Raw genomic sequence first — 22,936 nt, forward strand, 5'->3', positions numbered from 1 at the left:
AACTCTCAAGAGATTTGTGGCCCTGTCGAACACATGACTCATACACTAACCAATAGAATTTGTCCTGTTAATTTCCCAAATACATTAGCCAATCAAAATTTTTTGTGGTGCTTTATTAAAAATATTTTGTCAAAAAAACACCATTGCCATCATGAGATCCGCCGCATTCACCAGGCGCGAACTGCTGGTGCTGACGGAGGTGATGGACAGGAGGATCACCAGTCAGCCTCCACCCATCTCCAATAGGCGCAAGCGTTCCGCATATGCGGAGGTACGTCGACGCCTGCGCTCCTTCGGCTCACGCCGACATATTGGCCAGCTGGAGCGCAGGTGGTCGGACCTGCACCGGCGGACGCCCCGCTTGCTGGCATGCTTTCGCATGCAGATTGCGGAAAGTAAGTGTTCTGGACTGTGGTTTTCAAGTTTATCTTGCGTGTGCATGTTTTCATGTCTGTCCTATTGAGTCATTGTAGTCATATCTGCATGTGCATGTTTTCATGTCTGTCCTATTGAGTCATTGTAGTCATATCTGCATGTGCATGTTTTCATGTCTGTCCTATTGAGTCATTGTAGTCATATCTGCATGTGCATGTTTTCATGTCTGTCCTATTGAGTCATTGTAGTCATATCTGCATGTGCATGTTTTCATGTCTGTCCTATTGTGTTTTTTTTTTTTTTTGGTTTCCTGTTGAAACTAACCACAATATTTTTGTCATTTTTTAGGGGCACAGCAAACACTACGGCGGCATCGCCACACAAGATGCCGGTCCCGGCCCCTCTCTCCAACCCCCAATTCCTCTATTACCCCCTCCTCCCCAGACCCTGTGGCCGAAATTTCAGGCCTACTTCCCCTCCAGCCCAATTCCCCCTCTCCTCCATCCGTCCCTCCTCCAAATACCCCCTCCCAGGATTCCGAAAACACCTTGCCCCTAGGGTTGGGGAATGTAGCCACCTCCGAGGTGGTCCAGGGAGTGGCTTCTGGCTCTGTCGTTTTGGAGAACGGTATGTTTTTAAAGTTTATTTTGGACACCACAAACTGTTTGTATGTAATCATGTGTCGTCCCCATTTTTTTTTACTTTTTGTCGCCTTAGGGTATTTTTGGGGGTTGTCTTTACCTGTTCCTGCTGATGTCACCATACACATATCACACCTGTGTGCCTTTTTTTAGGGCCCTTGTATTTTTGCCCTTAGACATTTTGGGGTGCTGGGTTTTATCCGTGTAATGTTTTTTTGGCCCACAAGCTTGTAAGTTTTGGTTTGCTTGTTTTGTGTTTTTTTAGAATGTTGCTTCATTATCGATTTATTAATCCCCAAACTTTTGTCACCCACAGAGGAACAGAGGCGTCGGGAAGAGCTAGTGAATTGCGTGGGCCGTATGCGGGAGCAGGTCACCGGGCCTATGCAGGGCCTTGACCATCTGTTGGTCCTCCTTAGGAATTAGTTTTTTTTTTTTTTTTTTTCAAATTGTTTCTTAATAAATCAGTTTTAAATCAAGCTCTGTCTCATGCGTTTGGAGTAAATCCAAGATTCTTTACACTGACATAAGTAGACTCTTCAAGCAAGGTTTGCCACAGAATCTCACTACAGATTGTGTGTTGTATTTTGAACGCAAACAGGCACAAGAAACACCTCCCAGTACCAATGTCATTTTCCTTTTTTGTGGTGGTCAACATGATAGTTTACACCATTTTTCAAGTTCCTATTTGGTGGCCAAACTGCTTCGGACAATCTTACGAACTGATTGTACACGATTCCTTGTTGTGTTGGTTAGTACCCCGAAAACATATTACATTTTAGCTCCACTTGCTTCATTACTGGGTTACCCCTTAGGTAAAATTAACGTTTGGGAGTTTGTTTACACTTGCTTCTAACGTGCCCAAAAAGGAAACAAATTACACTCTCCAAATATTTATTCACAACAGAAATCAAAATACAAAGTGGTCACTCACAAACAAAACACACAGTGATAATCAGAAAAACACCACATACCAAAAACACTAAACAAACACACAACAAATCAAGAACTGGTTGACGAAGGTCCATGCCCACATGATTTCAAAAATATGGCGTTGCAATATTGGTGTCAGAATATATTCCCGAAGTTTCAACATAAAGGTTTTTGAAGGGTAGCAGGAAGTAGTCATCGTGGGAGTGCCAAAGATTATGCAAACAAACAGAAGATGGTGCAAGAATTAATATAAAAAAAGATGAACGTTAAAAAACCGTAACACATTGGGTATACACACTGTTGTTTGGTCAATAATTACCTAAAATATCGGGCCACCACATCATCGCGTATGGCCCCCCCACATACTGACCTCCGACCAACCTCGGGGGGGCCATCCTCAGGTAAGGCATCCTCTGGCTGCATTGGAACACCACTCCTTATGGCGATGTTGTGAAAGATCCCACACAGGACCACAATTTTCGAAACCATATCCGGCAAATACATGAGCGGTGGAGGCATCTGAATCGGCCTTTTAAAAGGCCGATACAGCGCTCCACCACTTGCCTGGTGGCTGTAAGTGCGGTATTAAACTCACTTTGTGGACCTGGTGTGGGAGCCAAATAAGGAGTGAGCAGCCAGGGCATGCAAGGGTATCCACTGTCCCCTGTGAAAAAGAATAGACAACATCAGGATCACTGTGTATCAAGCTTAACATTGTTATGTACTAAAGGTCTACACTTACCCAGAAGCCACGCATCACCAGCTTGTAGGTTGGTTAATTTGTGCCATATCCCTGATTGCCGGATGACGAAGGAGTCATGTGCACTTCCTGGTAATTTTGCATTCAGGGACAGGATCTGGAGGGAGGCATCACATACCACCATTACATTCAGGGAGTGATAGTGTTTCCTGTTTCGAAATATGGCCTCCAGCCGTGCTGGAGGCTGAAGTGGTATGTGAGTACCATCCACAACCCCTATGATGTGTGGGAAGCCAGCTATTTGGTAAAAATTGGCCTTGGTCACACTAAGGGCACCCATATCCAAAGGCATTTGAATAAAATGATGGAGGTGCTTGAAAAGTGCCTCCATCACTGCCCTCAGGATCCGGGAAAAGGAGGATTGTGAGATGCCCGCCACTATTCCCACCGTTGTTTGAAACGATCCTGAGGCACAGAAATGTAACACCGCCATAATTTGCGTCAGTGGTGGTATTGCTGTTGGACTGTCAATTTGCCGCTCAAGATCACTCTCTATTAATGAGAGAGTGTCTATGATGATTTTGGGAGGAAAACGGTAGCGTCTTAAAACCTCATCATCGGGCATTCCAAAAAGGGTGACACGTGTTCGAAATATCTGGGGCCTTGCACGCCTACGATGCCTACGCCTGGGAAGAGATTGAGGTTGGTCGGCTTCCGGGAGCATGGCCAGAACAATCCGCCCAAGATCAACCTGAAATGGCAAGATTGGAATGTAAGGCTTTGGACCCACCCCAAAAGAAAATTAAAAACAACTTAGCTTGATGATACCATCCATTGCTGCTTACATGCCGGGGTATTGTCATGATACGTCCAAACTGAAATTAATCACAAAAATAATTTGACAAATTTCACTCTGTGCATTTTTGTTTCTAAATTTTGTGCTAGACCAAACTTAAAATATGCGAAACACACATTTGGCAAAACAGCAAAACGACATTTCACACAGTACATCAAAATGGGTTGAAATGTTTGCACAAAAAGCGAAAGGGAAACCTCAAAAAAGTTAAAATGATTATTAAGCATTTTAAAATGCGCTAATTAGTTCGCAAATACAAGTCACAAGAGTAAGTAGTAAAAATGTGCTAATTAGTTCGCAAATACAAGTCACAAGAGTGCGCATTTATGTTTCTAAATTTTGTGCTAGACAAAACTTAAAATATGCGAAACACACATTTGGCAAAAGAGCAAAACGACATTGCACACAGTACATCAAAATGGGTTGAAATGTTTGCCAAAAAAGCGAAAGGGCAACCACAAAAAATTTTACAGGATTAATAAGCATTTAAAAATGCGCGAATTAGTTCGCAAATACAAGTTAATAAACAAACTGAGAAAAATGCGCTAATTAGTTCGCAAATACAAGTCACAATAGTAAGTAGTAAAAATGCGCTAATTAGTTCGCAAATACAAGTCACAATAGTAAGTAGTAAAAATGCGCTAATTAGTTCGCAAATACAAGTCACTATTCAAACTGAGAAAAATGCGCTAATTAGTTTACAAATACAAGATAAAAAATGGACTTACCAAGAGCAAATATATAAGAGTCCAAATCAAAAGGTCTTTGGGTCCGAAATTAATAAAAAGCTAAAATATATGAAATTATGGATCCAAAAATTAAAAACAAGAAGAAACACAATGAGACAACAATTGAACAAAAGTTAGACTTCACAAAACTTACCAAATCAAGAAACGAGGCCAAAAAACAAAAAAACAAAAAAGAGAACGGAAAATAAAAACGCAAATCTAGCAAACAAAATAAACTCCAAACGCCAACTCCTTTATCCGCAAACAAGAAACTCCAACCAAGGTAACCTCCAACAATCCAAAAACGCCACCTCGACTCGAGACACACCAAGCCATAAATAGTGTTTCGTTTCCCGCACAATTTAAGGAGGGATCATAGGAACGCACAATCAATGATGCTGCCGCAAAATAAGGACGCATGTATAAATACGTTACGAAAACACATTAAAATTCTGGTGTATTTCTTGTTTGGACCTCAGACATGGCGACAGACCAGGGAAACAATGCCCAAGAGTCAGGCGGTAAGTCTTTCATGCAAGATTGGGCAAGTTGTGAATTTGTGAAATCTGAATATTTACACAAATAGGTGAGGAGGATGACATGGAAGAGGCTGCTGGGCCCAGTATTCCGGCCAAAGCTGCCAAAAAAAAAAGGCAGCCACATTTCACAAGAAAGGAGATGGAGGTTTTGATACAGAAGTGTGTGGACATCCTGCCACAGGCAGACAGGAATATGAGTCTAAGCCAGAAGGGGAGAATGTGGGAAGAGGTAGCCGTTGCTGTCAATAGGGTGGGTGATTATGTCCGTCTAGCCTGGGATGTCAAACGGCGGTAAGTAAACACTTGCCCCCCCTAAAAACAAACACCATTTTAAACAAAAGGATAATGGCTTCCATTTTTTCCCACAGATGGGGCGACTTCAAATATCGCCTAAAGCAAAAACTCGCGGACAGGGCTAGGCATGCAAGGGGGACAGGTGGGGGTCCCACCCTTGTGTCATTGGAGTTGACGGATTTAGAAAAGCTGGCACAGGGGTGTGTGCAGCCTGTGGAGGTGTTTGGCGTGTCCAACATGGATACGGACATGCCAGACTTTGCGGCTCCTCATGTTGTCCCAGGTAAATCTTTTGATGTCACCAACTCTGAAATGTTATTGTGCCAATATGTAGATTCTAATGTGAGTCTTTTCTCTTTTTTCCTAACAGAGACACAGGCGGATGAGTCTCCTTCAGAGGGGAGCCTTGGCCGCCGAATTTCTGCTGGCTCTGCAGGGGAGGAACCAGTACATCCGGCTGAGGACCCTGCAGAAGCCAGTCCAGGGCAATCCCCCTCGCAGGCAGTGTCCCTCCTCACAGAACTCAATTTCAAATCGGATTTCCATACGGAGATTCTGCAGAGGATGGACGCCAGTCTGCTACGGGTGGCTGAGGCCCTGGAGCAAAATGCTGCGGCCAACGTGACCATTGGTCAGGCCCTGGCGGAAAATACCAGGGCCAACATCCGCATCGCCAATGCCCTGGAGCAGCTCGTTCGCCAGCACATGGTGGAGCCGACCTCCCTTCCTGCCGGAACATCAGCATCCTCCACCTCTGGCACAACATCAGCCAATCCTACAAATGTGCCTAGCCCTGTGCCTAGTCCAGAGGCCACAACATCTGCCTCTGGACAGGCCAGCCCGATGACATCCCGGACCCGGTCTGGCGCCCTCCCTCCCCCATCCAAACGGGTGAAAAAACGGTGACAGCAATGGCGACTTTTCCCACACTCCTTCTGTGCTTGGCTCATATTCCTTTCTGGTCAAAACTTCCCTCTCCTTTCTTGTGAAATGTTTTTAATTTTTTGTTGTATGTTTATGTCAACAGTTATGTTGGGCCAATTTGTTTGATTTTGGGACCGATCTTTGCCAAAAAAAGATGTCCCCAAATTTTTTATTAATTTATTTTTGGTTTGACCAATAAATTGACACCAAAAATCTGACATTGTATTGTGAAATTATTGTACAAATGGCTTACATTTAATCCTGGCCCAAAAGGCAAAAACTTGCCAAAAAAAATCTAAAAATTTTTTTTTAAAAAGGGCTCTTTAAGGAACGTTTAAAAATTCATATAACGAGGCAAATTCAAGAGGCAAAAATAAAATGGTGAGAAAATTAAAACATGATGACATTATTGTTACAATAGGCCCTAACCACCAAATTGAGGCCAAAATAAACCCCCACAAATGTACGCAAATTTATTGTGTCATCCTGACATTGGCAGCTCTGATTTCCACCTGCGTACGGTTTTGTGCTATCCCAAAAAACTGATTTCAAAACACATACCAAGCCGGTTTTCAATCCAACACTAATTGCTTTTCAGACCTCCCGCGATTAATCGCAACAACATCGTGGAGTCCCGGGACGGAGGAGAAGGCCATCGCCAATGTGGTCGAGTAATCCAGACCCTAAGCTGTGCGAGCGTTTTGAAGGGAAAGAGGATCATCCAGTGACGTATGAGTCGGTCCGAACACATTTTACGCTTGCATCTGCTAATGTATGTACGCCCCAAAAACGCCTCGCCACGCCTGCGTTTTTCCATCTCCACCCCGTCAACACCCAAAAACGCCCTGTTCTGTCAATCACATTTGACATGTCACTTCCTGTACGCTATTTGACGAACGAGACCAAAAAAGCTCGCAATCTGCCGTACGCACATGCGCAGTGTTACACCGACGCATGCGCGGTTATTCAACATCGGAACGCAACGAGCGTACTGCTGTTTGCGAGTGGCTCTGAATGAGGGCCAAGATGTGCTTTAACTGCAGACTTTCAGATTTAATTTAAGGGTAATTACATCCAAATCAGGTGAACGATGTAGGAATTACAACGGTTTCTATATGTGCCTCCCACTTTTTAAGGGGCCAAAAGTAATGGGACTATCAACTCAAAAGCTATTTCATGGACAGGTGTGGGCTATGCCCTCATTATTTCATTATCAATTAAGCAGGTAAAAGGTCTGGAGTTGATTCTAGGTGTGACATTTGCATTTGGAATCAGTTGCTGTCGACTCTCAATTTGAGATCCAAAGAGCTGTCACTATCAGTGAAGCAAGCCATCATTAGGCTGAAAAATCAAAACAAACTCATCAGAGAGATAGCAAAAACATTAGGTGTGGCCAAATCAACTGTTTGGAACATTCTTAAAAAGAAAAAACGCACCAAAAGATCCGGAAGACCACGGAAAACAACTGTGGTGGATGACAGAAGAATTATTTCCCTGGTGAAGAAAAACCTCTTCACAACAGTTGGCCAAATCAAGAAAACTCTCCAGGAGGTAAGTGTATATGTGTCAAAGTCAACAATCAAGATAAGACTTCACAAGAGTGAATATAGAGGGTTCACCACAAGATGTAAACCATTGGTGAGCCTCAAAAACAGGAAGACCAGATTAGAGTTTGCCAAACAACATCTAAAAAAGCCATTACAGTTCTGGAACAACATCCTATGGACAGATGAGACAAAGATCAACTTGTACCAAAGTGATGGGAAGAGAAGAGTATGGAGAAGGAAAGGAACTGCTCATGATCCAAAACATACCACCTCATCAGTAAAGCATGGTGGTGGTAGTGTCATGGCGTGGGCATGTATGGCTGCCAATGGAACTGGTTCCCTTGTATTTATTGATGATGTGACTGCTGACAAAAGCAGCAGAATTCATTCTGAAGTGTTTCGGGCAATATTATATGCTCATATTCAGTCAAATGCTTCAGAACTCATTGGACGGCGTTTCACAGTGCAGATGGACAATGACCCGAAGCATACTGGAAAAGCAAACAAAGAGTGTTTTAAGGCTAAAAAGTGGAATGTTATGCAATGGCCAAGTCAATTCCCTGACCTGAATCCGATTGAGCATGCATTTCACTTGATGAAGACAAAACTGAAGGGAAAATGCCCCAAGAACAAGCAGGAACTGAAGACATTTGCAGTAGAGGCCTGGCAGAGCATCACCAGGGATGAAACCCAGCGTCTGGTGATGTCTATGCGTTCCAGACTTCAGGCTGTAATTGCCTGCAAAGGATTTGCAACAAACTATTAAAAAGTGAAAGTTAGATTTAGGATTGTTTAGTTTGTCCCATTACTTTTGGCCCCTTAAAAAGTGGGAGGCACATATAGAAAACGTTGTAATTCCTATACCGTTCACCTGATTTGGATGTAATTACCCTCAAATTAATTCTGAAAGTCTGCAGTTAAAGCACATCTTGCTTGTTTCATTTCAAAGCCATTGTGGTGGTGAATAGAGGCCAAAATATGAAAATTCTGTCAATGTCCCAATATTTATGCACCTGACTGTATATCACCATTATGATTAACCATATGGAACACAGGGTATAATTAATTTATCTCCACATAACAATAGGAGACATCAGGGGGGAGATCTTTACTTTGGCAGAGCTAGGGTTAAGAGAACCTACTAGCACATAAGGCATCACCAGGATTGGTTAATTTTACCCATGTAATCCTAGCCCGCAGGGTGAAACGCGCGTCCACGGCATCCCTCCCGGGTACAGCATGGAGTAATACAACTTGCTCTGATACCTTTCAGACACAGGTATTTTCTCCAGTGGGCAAAGACTTCTCCCGGTGGCGCATCCAGTCCTTGCGCTGCCTAGGCAACAAGGACAGCCTAACACCGCACACGGGACAGAGGACCTCATTCAGAGTCAGTTGCAAGCGCCGATGCGCTCGCAACCGACTCGATGGTTGGTCCTGCACATGCGTAGTGGCCGCACTGCGCGTGCGCAAGCCCCGGAGCGACAGAAACTCTGTCGCTCTGGAACTCGCTACAAAAGGGGCGGCTGTCGATGTTGATCGACAGCTCACCCCTTTTTGTAGGCGGGCCGGGGAGGTGGTTTGCAAAACGGCGTTCCTTTAGGATCGCCTACCGTTTTGTGGGCGGCCACACTGACATCATCAGTGATGTCAGTGGGGAGTTTCCTGCTCTTTCAGAGCAGGAAGCTCCCTGGGGCTTGCGAGTGCCCAGACCCAACCTTAGGGTCTGGTCGTAAGCCCCGATGGTCGCGATGGTATTCACTTTGTCAAGGTATTTTTTCCGAACATGCCATGACTAGTGAGTGGAGGGGAACCGCAGGGACAGAGCTTTATCGCAAGCTCTGTCCCTGCAAGGGATTTGTAGTAAATCCCAGTCGGTAGTATCACACTACAATCTGCATTACAAATGCGGATTGTAGTAAATAGAGTACTTGGTCTCAAACAAATCTCCTAAAAATTTTTAGCATTATAACAATATTAAGGGCTTTATTTAATAACATTATTTTTACTAAAATAAAGTGAAAAAGGGTGTTTTCACATCCTTTTCACATTATTTTAGTATCACCTACAGTTACTATAGGGCAATTGAAGTAGAATTCGTAAAATTCTACTCCAACCCCTAAGTATCACTTATTTTTTAGTAAGCAGATCGCATTTCCCATAATTGTAATGGGAAATGTGATCCGACCAAAGTTACTAAAAATAAATTGTAAAAAAATACCAGGGAAAGCCCTGTGATAATAACGCCACCTGGAGGTGCCGTTATCCAGGGTCTCCCCCCGTCACCAGACTCCTGCCCTGCTTTAACAGGGATAGCAGAGCTGGGAGCTGGCCCCAGTTATCAGCTGTGTGGTCTAAACAGACCACACGCTGATTCACTGCAGAAAAAAGAAAAAAAAAAGTAAAAAAAAAATTTACTTACCTGTCTCCAGGGACCGGTGGTTGGGTCTCCGGGTGATGTCCTCCCTCCGGTCATCTGGTCTCCCATGCTGCACTGCGGCCTGGTCTTCAGGTGATCGGGTCCCAGTGCAGTATGGGATATCACCTGACCGGAGGACATGGAGGACATCACCGGAGCCCGGATCATGCAGGTAAGTGTAATTAAGGGAGAGGGGGGGTCGCGGGGGTGGGACTTAATGACGGGGGCGGGGCTTAGCACCGGGGGGTAGCAGCGACGGTTGGTCAGCGCATGCGCGGGGCACTGGTCACGGTATTTTTTTGCGAAAATACCGTGACTAGTGTGCGGAGAGGATTCTCAGAGACAGAGCTTTCTCGCAAGCTCTGTCCCTGCAAGGGATTTGTAGTAAATCCCTGTGATATTGCCTGAATTCGCATTGCGAATTCAGTCGGTAATATCACACTACAATCTGCATTACTAATGCGGATTGTAGTAAATAGAGCCCCAAAGGTTAAGTTTTAATTTTATTATCTTTTCACACTATACATCTAATAAAAAGTGCCCCAGAAAGGGCAATTCTTTTTCTAGCTCTAGTCTAGAGGTTTTTTGTTAACTATGAGTATGATTTATACTTTTCCCAGGGAGCACCACCAACAAAGTGGACTATTCTATTATTGACCAATTGTGACAATTGTTGGTTCTTGAATTGTCTATTATATTCCGGTGCAGGATCTATTTGTCTGTTATGTTAGAGGGAGGGTAAGCAGAGCCGGGCCCCTCCAGCAAGCCTGGGCCCGGGTAATTAGTACCCGCTTCCCCTCCCTCTTGGCGCCCCTGTAAACATACACAAATCACACTGATCTGTGTGTGTTTCTGACAAACGTACAGCTCAGGAGGTGGTCTATTTGCAACTTCTAATTAGCTGCGAGTTTGCTACAATTACACCCTAGATTGTAATCTTGTTTATTATTAGTAAATTCCCGAGTTGTATCTTTTCATGAAAAGTACTTCATAGTTTGACCGATGGGGAGTTTATTCGAGTTTGCATTCTCACCCGAGTTTATCAGTGAAAAGAGAGAAATCTCACCCGAGTTTATCAGTGAAAAGAGAGAAATCTCACCCGAGTTTATCAGTGAAAAGAGAGAAATCTCACCCGAGTTTATCAATGAAAAGAGAGAAATCTCACCCGAGTTTGCCTTTAGTAAATCTGCGAGTTGAAAAAAATGCCTAAACTCACCGGAGATTGCAATCTCGACCAAACTTGAATCTTAGTAAATTTACCCCACACAGTAGCATCTGTACCACCCTCTCAGCTATAGACAGCGGCATCTGTCGCACACCCTTCACTCTAAATATGACTATCAATGAGAAAAGTTAAAGTGCACTTAGCCAATGGTACAGCATTCACCATGCGATGCCCCAACATTTTCTGCACACTGCCACATTTTGTCTAATTCCACTTGAATGCAGACTGGAAGTCGGGTAAATTGTAAGCAAATGGGAGATTATTCATTTACTTAGGAATTATTTTAAACATCTCTGAATGTGTCATGTTTTGTGATGCACCAGTAACATACCTTGTTATCTGATCCAGCAGGGAAGAACCGAAAATAGGGGTAGCGATCCAGCACTATGAGTTGGATGTCATTAGCTGTACAGTCTATTTTGGCAATAGTCACATTTTTATTATTTAGGTATCTTTTTCCTAATTCTTCCCACACTGGAAAAAGTTCTTTACATTGTATGGACCAGGGAGCATCTGTAATAAGAAGAGCAAACCATTGGGTATTTGCTATTTCTGACAAGCATGAAAAATACACTTAAAAAATATTCGTAACTGTTTTAAGCTAGTTTGGGATCACAAAGTCATTTGTGCTAATGCTTCAATCTTCAAAAAGATTTTTATTTCCGGACCCTCATCTACTGTGCACAGACTGGTGCACAAGATTGAAGGAATATATAGCCCAATGGTGGGAAATGTAATTCATGTACTTTGAAAAGGACAAGTAGACAACCTCTAGAACTAGTCACTACTGACCATTTGAAATTGGAAAAATAATGTGGGATTTATTTTTACGTCTTAATGATCATGGCCCACAACATCGATTATGAAGTGGCGGTAACAGTCAAAGACCTCATTAAGAAACTGACAGGTAAAAGTTCTATAAAAAATGTTGGTCAAGTGTATAGAAGCCCAGAGAAAGTGCTTAGTGATCAAAGAAAAGCATTCAGAAGTCCAGCATTTCAAGAACTTTGTGAAGTATATAGCAACAAAAAGATTTAGATCTACATCATACCAACCCCCAGGGCCGGCTCCAGGGGTCGGAGCACCCTGTGCCAGCCACCTCCAGTGCGCCCTATTTTCCGACAATGGAGATTACCTAATTATCATAGGTCATGCCCCCTACGTGACGTTATTAGGAGGCGTGCCTGCCTCCAAATAATGTCAGGCTGGGGGGAGCCTCACTAGCTGGGCTTCCCCCAGACCCTCTCCCGTCACTGAATGGATGTCGTGCTCATGCGCGCAGCATCCATTCAGAGTCTCCGGAGTCCGGCATCGCCGCACAGCTGCGGAGGTGGGGGTCACCAACCTCACGATTTGACCACCCGCGGGCCACTTCGGCCCACGGTTGGAACAGCGGGACACTACTGTCCCGCTGAAATCAGGGTGTTGGGGAGGGGTGCGCCCTGTATGGGTGGCGCCCCTGTGCGACCGCACAGGTTGAACACCCCTAGAGCCGGCCCTGCCAACCCCATCCCAATGGAGTCAGAGAAAGAAAAAAAAATGTTTTAAACGCTAAGGGGTATATATACTAAAGTCAGAGATTTTAGAAGTGGAGATGTTGCCCATAGCAACCAGTCAGATTCTAGCTATTATCTTCTAGAATGTGCTAGATAAATGTTAAGTAGAATCTGATTGGTTGCTATGGGCAACATCTCCACTTCTAGAAACTCACACTTTAGTAAATATACCCCTGAGAGTCAAGATTCAGATTGGTGCGCAAACCCGATGGTTTCATACCACTCCAGTGTTAGAAGATCAGCGCATGTGCAGGATCTGTACTGCGCATGCGCCGCTATTCTATAGTGATCTCTCACAGTTCCCCAAAGCTGCAGTCTGATTGACTGGCTGTTATCATTTGTTGGCAGGGAATGGGCAGGTCTCCTCTGGGTTCCAGAAAACGAGGGCGTGTTGCCCCCGTTTTCTGGGAGTGCCGAGGCCAGGATCCAACAAAGATTTCCTGGCCTCGGCTCCAATTCTGAGATGCCACCTCAGTAACCGGAGGGTTACTCAAATGTCCAATGGTCTCGCAAGTGATCCAATGGCTGTGTCCTCAGATGCAGCTGCGAATCACCCAAGCATGCAGGAGGTATCTAGTATTTACACCACATACATCCTGCTGCATTAGCATATGTTAGCATCGCTGCTGCGTCCTTGGATGCTAGCAGTGTACAACTCTGGATCAGTCCCAAGTTCAGTAACAGACACCGAGTAAAATAGGCGGCTGCTGCGGTTTTCTAATGTAACATATGTACGCAATAATATATTCCATACTGGCTACACTTAATATTAATCTGTGGAAAAATGTTCACAGAACAAGAGAATGGTTGATGAACCTTGTAAATGGATCATGGAACACTTCTAAAAAATAATAATATACAAAGTAGGCAAGCTCATCATGGAAAATGCCCACAAGTCACAACTGAGGCTATTGTGAAGTTAAAAGAAAAATGCAAGAGCTGAGCCCAAAGAACTAGGAGAAAAGTTTATCCTGAAAAATATCACCAGAACGAGCAAATGAGATAATCAATGGAAAAGACAGCAATCCTGAATTATGTGAAACCAACATAAACTGAACCATGTTGGCTGGAAATAACAACCAAAAAATAGAACATATAAATATAAACCCATTGATACTATACTAGGGAGGACAATCCCAGGATCGGCGGGATCCCGGGATTTTAGGCCAAAAACGCTGGGATTTGAATCCCGGGATTGGCGCTTCCAATCCTGGGATTTACAGGATTGAACTGCAGATGAATAAAGCATTATGTTTTTATTTTGTGAAGTTCAATGAACAGATAAGGGTGACATAGGAAGACACTGTAAACATTGGCAGTTATTGGAAGTATTGTCAAAACCCTATCTTGAAACAGATTTTGGGGCGTGGACTATATGTTATCGAGTTGTTTGTCTAACTATATGATATGACTGCAGGGCCATACCAAGGGTGGTGGGAACGGTGCCACAGTACAGTCTAGGCTGAGGGAGAAGCACCGCTGCTGCCCTGGCGGTACCTATGTGGCTTCTAGTGTGCCTACAATGGCACCTCATGGTCTGGAACAGCACCAAGTACATCCTTAGGTCATTCCTGCTGTCCAGCATTCTTCTCCTAACTTCTTCTTCTATATGAGGGGCCGCAGGGACCAGCACAGGATGCAGAAGTGCCCTAGTATGGCGCTATCTGTTTTAGGAGGTTTGTGCTAGACCCCTTTTTCATGAGCACAGATACAGTTCATTACCCATTTTCATCCATTTCCCATCTCTTCCCAAAACATGTTATATTCTATCAACCCACATCTAGTTTGTTCTCCCTTGTTTTTTACCGCCAGTTACATTTGTCTACACTTAGCTAGTAGAGGCGGTCAGAAGATTGAACAGTATTTAACTAGAATTCATAAGAATTCTGCACTGTTTGTACTACTTTCTGTTACCATGACGACACTGACAGTATTGTACTGTATAGAGTAATGTAAGGTTTGCACATGTGAATTTTTATAACTATAGAATTCAATAAAGAAAGTTTATACAAATTCTCATGAATAGAGTTACATCTAATCCACCCTACTCCTTACCATGGCCACTAATAATAAATATTATTTCTTTAAAAGCATCCAGTTCCTTAGGTTCTCAACATGGCTGGGGCCTCAGCTCTATCTGCTACATGGTCGGCAATATCCTTTACAGTGATACTGCCATGCCCTCTTGGACCCCACTCTACCGCCACCATCTTGGTCTACCACAATTATCTTGGGTGGTAACTTTAAGAATTCATTCTTCATATCAGTTTTGTCAGAAAAAGACTATGGGGGAGATTCAATTAGCCGCCGTAAATTACCACAAGCTAATTGATCACCATGGGCTATTCAATTAGCCTCACTTAACGGGGATTTATTTTCGGGTCTCGTGAGACACAAAGAAATCCTGAATACCTGTGCTATTATCGTGTGACAACAGCCAGTTAACGCACAAATCCGTCAATTTTTTTACAGATTCAGTGTGTTAACACCTGGGGCGGCATGCACTAACACTTACCGCCGGATATCGCATTAGTATTGATCGCATATGCACTAACATATGCGATCAGTACAGCAAAGGACAGCTCTTCGGATAAGAGCTGTCCATGGCGATCTTTGCAGCACAGTGGACTTCCGGGTTTATACCCCGGGAGTCCATCTGCGCATGCGCAGAGTGATGCGGCGGCCGCGGGGCATGCTGGGAGGGATCCGATCGGATCCCTCATAGCAGCGCGATGCAGCAGAGGCCCATAGGGTAACGTCAGCAAAAGCTGGCGTTACCCTCCGCATCAGAGCCCGGCGGCCAGCAGAATGATGCATACGAAAAATGCGTTAAACGGGGAGTTTGGCGCATTTTTCGTTTACTGCATCCCACCCCTGATAACAAGTGTTAACGCCCATTAACACATTCATTTAATGGGCATTAACGCAGCTATTGGGCGAATATGGGAGGCTAAATGAATAGTCCGGACATTAAAGCCTGAGGCTACCTCCAGTTATTACCCGCAGTAAATTACGGCAGGTAATTTAATTCCTCACTATGACTGCCTATATTTGTAACTTTTGTTTTTGTGTAGTAAAGAGGTTGTAGACTTTTGTGTGAAAACCATATAAGAAAAGATATAAAACCATAAAAACTTAATGATTCATACTTACAAAACATAACAAAGGCATTACTTGATTTATTAAAAACAACTTTGTTGAAGTTCTTTCCCACCAACAGTTTTACAGCATGTTTATCCCAATCACTAGGGATATCTTCACTGTCACGTTGTGGCTATAAAAGAAAAATAATTTCGTTCTAATTCATTTATCAAGTAATAATTTAGATATACTGTATTATAAACTTAATATAAAGTATAATATAAAATAAAGTCTAAGCAACATGCAGCTTCCATTTATCATTCTTCTTCTAATGTTTGGATATTCGGGAATATTCTAAAATAGTTGTAAAAAGTGTGTGTGCTTTGTGGCTGATAACTACAAATGTACCCATTGGTAGAAATCAGCTGATGGATCATGTCTGCAGCATGGAGGCTGTCACATTATCCAAGTCTTGCTGGTGCAGGACTCCCAACATAATGGGAATATGGAAGTGAGGGGAGAGAAGTGTGTGGGCAGCCTCCAGTCTGGAGCAGCTGGGTGCGCTAATGCCCTCTTTCCAGCAGAACACATGGAGATAACAACTACCCTTAGTGGATAGGTGTGTTTTTGTTTTCTTACAGGAGATGTTTTGTAACGTACATTGCAAGTCCTGGAAAGAGAGGATCTGTAACAGACTAGGAGGAATCTTTGCAGATACTGAGAGTTGGAAAACAAGAACAGGGTCTGGATAGTCATTGCTAATTAGCAGTTTTCCCATTTCAAGTTTCAATTTGCGAATTGTATTGTAATATGCCATTTGTACTGGCTCTGATTTTTGTTTTACCATTTATCTATCATGTACTGCAATAAATAAACATTTTCTGACAAAGTCAGAAGGAGCAAACTTATCTACCGTTATGAGACAGAGTGGGCCATTAGCAGTTAAGGAGTGAGTATAAGGGAATCAACTAGTTTGTTTTAAGGTATCTTAAGCCAAGAAGGACTAGAGTCCTGAGGAGACAAAGTGTAAGAGGTCTTTAGAGAAAGTAAGGAATGGTCCCTTTCTGAGGGACAAGTAAGAGGCAAGAAAATATGTAATATATTACCTACGCATAACCGTGTAATTACACATTTCCTCTACCTAATCTCTCAAATAACTCAAAAGTTAGATAGATCGACAATCAAAAGGTCAACAGTGCAAAAAATCAACAGGTTTGAATGATCAACACACTAATAGGACGAAATGCCGTATTTAGGGGTTTGACTGCACTTTTCATATGCACCAAGCGTCCATGGCTTGGATGCGGTGGGTAACGCCATCCTCAGATGGCTTTACCCTATAGAAGCCTATTGGCTTTTCTTTGCAGAGTGATGTGAGAGGGATCCAATCGGATCCCTCCCAGCACCCCCTGCGGCGCGTGTGTCACTCTGTGCATTCACAGAATGACACCAAAGGGACTTCTGGGTCATAGACCCATATGTCCCTCACTCGCAAAGGACAGCTCTTACTGAGAGAGCTGTCCTTTGCGATTCTGTTGATGCCAGCATTAATGCCAGCATGCATGCGAAGAGTGGTGGTAAGCATCGCTGTGCAAACTGCGATGCATCATGCATCCCGCCTATGGTCGACTCAAAAATGGTTGTCACAGTTTTTTTCTTTATTTTAGCCGTAATCTTTCTTAACCCTAACCCTGATGCCTCCCATCCCCCCAGTGCCTAAACATAACCGTAGCCTAACACTAACCCTCCCACTAGTGCCACTAATCCCTTCCGGCAGCCTAAACTTCTCCTTAGTGCCTATCCCTAAACGTCCCCTCTGGCAGCCTAACCCTAACCCTCCCCTAAGTGCCTAATCTTCACCCTAACTCTGACCCCTAACCCTAATCTTAAAATTGTTGAAAAAACATGTGTCGACCTTTTAAACCTGTCAACCTTTTGCACTGTCTACCTTTTGTCAGTCAACCTTTTGTCCCTGTCAACCTATTGCATGTCTACCATCTGGTGTTAACCTATTCATTGTCGACCTACTATCTGGATCCCTAGTGAATCGGAATCCAGAGGTTGCAAAGGCTACTATAAGCAATAGATGGATTCCGGGTTTGTAGAAAAGAACATGTTCAGTACATTTTGTTGACATTCATCATGTCAACATGGACACTGATGAAATGTCGACATGATTAGAATGTCGACAAAACGTTCCTGGTGATCCAGTGGTGACTTACCTGGTTCTGCAAATCCAGCAGTGTCTTCAGTTCCAGTTGTCAGATGATTATGACTGATCCTGCGGCGCTTCCTGCGGCAAGTATCACTAACCCCTAACCCTCCCCTTAGTGCCTAAGCCTAACCTCCCGCAGCCAGACCCTGACCCTCCCCCAACTGCCTTATCCTCCCCTCCCATAGCCTAACCCTAACTCTCCAGTGCCGCAGCTAACCCTAACCCTCTGGTCCATGCAGAATTTTGATATTTCATATGACGACATTGTGAACATTCTGCCTATGTGGACATATATCAGCCAGTGTATACCCAGCATTAGAGAGAGTATCACAATCAGAAAACATCTTCCTTTCTTTGATCCCTCTACCATGCAAACATGCCAATTACAAAGTAACAGAACTCCTTACTATGTATTACCTTGGCCTTTGCATCCAAGTAACTCTGACAAAATTGTCTGACATTTTCAAAATTGACATCATCAGCCGGCATTCTGTACTTCTCATCAGTTGTTAAGTTTAGAATCCGAACTGCTGGGGTATCAACCTCTGTGATTCGGAAATACTCAAAGATTCGCCCATTACGAGTTTCATCAGTGTCAACCAAAACAAAGACAATCTGGAATTAGAATAATATCCAAGTGTCAAAAATCAGGAAGTCAATATGTTATAGAGGTGACTAGAAATAGTGATTCTGTTATAATTATGTAACATAATTACAGGGATGGGTATGGGATGCCGCCGCTCGGGAATTCGGCGGTCCGAATCCAGAGGCAGGCATCTCAATAGGGTTAGAATACCAACACTTGTCGGTGCCTGAACTTAGTGTCGGGATTCCTTTTGTCAGCATTCTGGGCGCCGGAATCCCCACGGTCTGGATATTGACCGCATAATTACATGTTACAATTATGTATGTAATTATGTAAACTTACTATAATAGGCAATTAGTTGAACTGACAATGTCTATTTCTAATGATGGTTTAAACCTTGAAGTGATGTGATTAATATCTTACCAATAATATCTTGCAAAAATGTGTTATTAAAGCTACAGTTGGAACCATGACCTCGGTTCCAGTCTGGATGAAATTCAATGGAGAAAGATATTTGCACTAGCACACGCCTGCTCCAAGAGTACCACCGTTGTTGATACTCAGTACAAGCTTATCTTGAGATGGTACAGATGCCCAGATACTCTTTCTAAAATGGGGATTGGGGTGCCCAATATATGTTGGCGCTGCTTAAATGCCCCGGGTAACCCTTTTCATATCTGGTGGCAATGCCCACTTCTTCAGCCCTATTGGTCGGAAGTTATTCGCCTTTCAGCCATAATTCTGGGTGAACCGGTTCCCACAGATCCCCTGTTTTGGTTATTCCATCTGTCGTCCGGGACCCTCTCGAGGTACAAAAGGTCTTTATTATGTAATTTGAATAATGCAGCAAAGGCTGTTATCCCAGTGAGATGGCGCTCCTCCTCTCCTCCCGTGGTGACTGACTGGTTCACGAGAATAGATTTATATATGGAGATGGACGATTTGATAACTTCCACAGATGGCGACTATGAATCCTTTAGGGATACCTGGTCTCGTTGGATGGTTTTTAGGGATTCTGTATCTTATAAAACCATTCTCTCTAGCCGACCTACACTTGTGTAAGTTATGCCTATTTCCTTGCCTGGACCCTATGTGACCCAGTGGAGCTGATATATATTAATATTAAATTTGTCGTGGCTTTGTTTTTGATCTATATTCTAATTATGCAGCAATTCTCTCTTTCCCCTCTCCACCCCTCATTGTTTTGTCTCTTCCCTAAATGTTTTATTATTTTGATTATAGAGGTTCTTTATATTCTGATTAGGAAATTTTATCATTTTTCGGATCTGATTGAAACCTCATTTTGCAGGTTCACTTTGTAATATCGATTTTGAAATGGTTCTCTTTTTGTAATAACCTGCTACCATTTTCTAATAAAAATAATTTGCTATAAAGCTACAGTCCATGGCATTAATAATCACTCATTTTTATTAGAAATACTTAATGTTATTTTTGTATTATATTACGAACTAGTAGTTTTATCAATGGGTCCGCCTCCATCCTAGTCCCCAATCCCATCATCTACCCCTGTTCCATTCTACACAGAATATGCAGAAAAGATTTCCTCCTTCTCGTCCTTCCCCCGACAGTGATGTAGTGGTCTCTGACCATCAACATCACATGACGATTTTGAGCACATGCGTCCCACAGTAAAGTAAAACTCTAGTTCCCCTCAGAGCACTATTCACTGATCTCTGCACTCCATCAGCTGGGGGACTGATGATCGCATTATAGTGAGAGGAGGGCGTGTCTATGGGAGGGATCTGTGGGGATGGGGATGGGGGTATAGATGCTCTCAGGGATTTATGGGTAGTGGAATGTTCAAGGGGATTTATTACCATTTGGGGTGTAGGGAGTTCTATTACTTTATTGCAACTGTGAGGAGGGGGTAATACTCCATTGGATACATATGGGCACTAGGGGTGCTGGATACCACTGGGAGTGGGATCCGATTAAAAAATTAGCCAGTTAAGTGGATAATGTCTAATACTTTCTTTGCTTGTCTGTACAATATAAATGATGTAAAATTAATATTAGGAGTGGTAATAAAGTGACAGTAATTATGATTTTGAAGAAATGGTTTTAGTCCACATAAGGCACATTTCTAGTTGAACTCACAATCCCACACAGTGTCGGAATACAGTCGGGGGTCACCCCACACTCCCACATAGCTAATATCCATAACAGGCTGTGCCGGTCCTCCTAAGCCGCTCCATTATTAGGAGAGTGGCGGCCGCAGAGCTATTGGTCCCATGAGATGCAGTCATCATCTCCCTAGGCTTTCTTTCTCCAACAGGCTTGAAGGCACAGTAAGGGGCAGGCAGATCCTGTGTGTGTTGGGACTTGGCGGTGCCGCGATCAGAGATGGAAGAGCGAGGGACGGAGCAGCTCTATGTTTTTTGAGACTGGTAAATAAATTCATGATTTACTTTTTCAGTTTTAAATTTTTAGTTTTATTAGTATTTTATCAGTAGGGGCCCCCACATGTTAGTTGCCCTAGGGCCACAACAAATGTTAATCCAGCTTTGATCCCACAAAAGAATGAAACAGACATAAACTGTGAATGAGAGGCTGGCAATATAGCACTCTCCCGCATAATCAAAAGTACTACATTCTGACCAATAGCATTTGGAGAAAACTCAATGAGCTGCATATTTCATGGGTTTGGAAATTACCTTTGCTATATTCATTTGTTCATTTAAGATCTATGACTACTGGAAATAGCATGACAATACAAACCTTTCCCCTAAACTCCAGCGCGGCCGATTCATAGCCTTCATATATTGTGTTAAATGCATCTGATGTTTTTGATGTGAAGAGTAGAATGTGACTGTCGATGGGGACATCAAATATAGTCACAGATGTCTGGAAAATAAGCAAAAATAATAAAGCTAATAAAAATATGAATTCATATATAATATAGAAAGCAAATTCTTTGACAAAAATACACAAAACTTACTTCCAAGTTATACTCTGTTACCACATCCATTATGTAGATACGAATTAATCGGATTAGGTCCAATTTGCTTTTAATTTCCTCTTCCGATATTAAATAATGAATAGGTTTATCCTTAAGAAAAATGTACAAAAAAATGTATTTATTATGTTAACTGTAAATAATAAAACCTAAGATATAAAGTGATTTAAGGGGAGATGTACTAAGCCTTGAAAAGTGATAAAGCGGAGAGAGATAAAGTACCAAACAATCAGCTCCTAACTCTAACTTTACAGGCTTTTTTGAAAAGGGATGTAGTCAATATCCTGTCGATCGGGATGACATCTGACGAAATCCCGGCGCCAGAATCCCGATCACCAAGACCGGCGCTGGAATCCCGACAGCACTGCGGACGCCAGAATCCCAGCAGCCGGCATCCCGATCGTAAGGACACCGAGAAGAGGTAAGTAGTAGCCACGGGGGGGGGTTCTAGGTTTAGGAACCCCCTGAGAGTGTTAGGGTTAGGCTGCGGGGAAGGGGGGCGGTCAGGTTTAGGCACCACAGGGGGGAGGTTAGGGTTAGGCACCCCCTGGGAGGGTTAGGTGTAGGGTGTGGGGAGGAGGGGTTAGGTTTAGGCACCCCCTGTGGCACTTAGGGTTAGGCAGGCTATCCCCCCCCCCCCCCCGGAGTGTTAAGGCTAGGCACCACCAAGGGAGGGTTACCAAACCCATTTGAAAATTGACAGTAGCTGATTGGTTGGTACTTTATCTCCTACCACCTTATCACTTTTCATGGCTTAGTACATCTCCCCCATTGTGTGGTTTGTTCTTTACTTGGCCATCATTGGGAATGCAAAAAGCAATGTACTATTATTTCTAAACACTTTTCCACCAATATTTATGTGAAATTGCCCATTTCTACATGAATAAATCACATTTAGGCACCTGGGGTATTTAATACAAGAAATATTGGAGAAATCTCCTGTGTCAAGACCATGAAATGCCTCCCCACAATTTAACACGCTTTGAATAGCTTAGCTCTTTGTGTCTTGCCTCCAATAGTAAACGCCATTTTCAAATGCCGTTAGCAGGCCCTTTTCAATGGAAAGAGCTATCAGGATATGAAGAAGTTAGGTTGCATTTGTGCAACCTAAATTCACATATAAACAGGAACACTGCCGGGACAGAAATGACAGTGTAATCTTTTGCTGCTGATTGTAGTAGGTGATAGCATTCGCCTGAAAAGTTGCTTATCGGAGCAGCTTTCCCGGCATGAAATAATTGATACAGTAAATTGCACGGGATGTACTAAGCCTTGGAGAGGGATAAAGTATCAACCAGTCAGCTCCTAAATGTCATTTTTCAAATACAACCTGCAAAATG

At 43.2% G+C, this 22,936-nt stretch overlaps 1 protein-coding gene across 1 annotated transcript in view; it reads right to left on the bottom strand.

Annotated features, from left to right (window-relative positions):
* PDILT (protein disulfide isomerase like, testis expressed) overlaps positions 1-22,936 on the bottom strand; it is a 46,289-nt gene that overhangs the window by 15,030 nt on the left and 8,323 nt on the right. The window contains exons 5-9 of the mRNA XM_088476193.1: positions 21,579-21,689; positions 21,359-21,484; positions 18,451-18,648; positions 15,891-16,011; positions 11,513-11,694 (exon numbers count right to left, since the gene is read on the bottom strand). Coding sequence (XP_088332319.1) covers positions 11,513-11,694; positions 15,891-16,011; positions 18,451-18,648; positions 21,359-21,484; positions 21,579-21,689 — 738 coding nt within the window. The remainder of the gene's footprint in view (positions 1-11,512; positions 11,695-15,890; positions 16,012-18,450; positions 18,649-21,358; positions 21,485-21,578; positions 21,690-22,936) is intronic.

Source organism: Taudactylus pleione, unplaced genomic scaffold (genome assembly GCF_031769625.1).
Source record: "Taudactylus pleione unplaced genomic scaffold, aTauple2 ptg000184l, whole genome shotgun sequence".
Taxonomy (NCBI): Eukaryota; Metazoa; Chordata; class Amphibia; order Anura; family Myobatrachidae; genus Taudactylus; species Taudactylus pleione.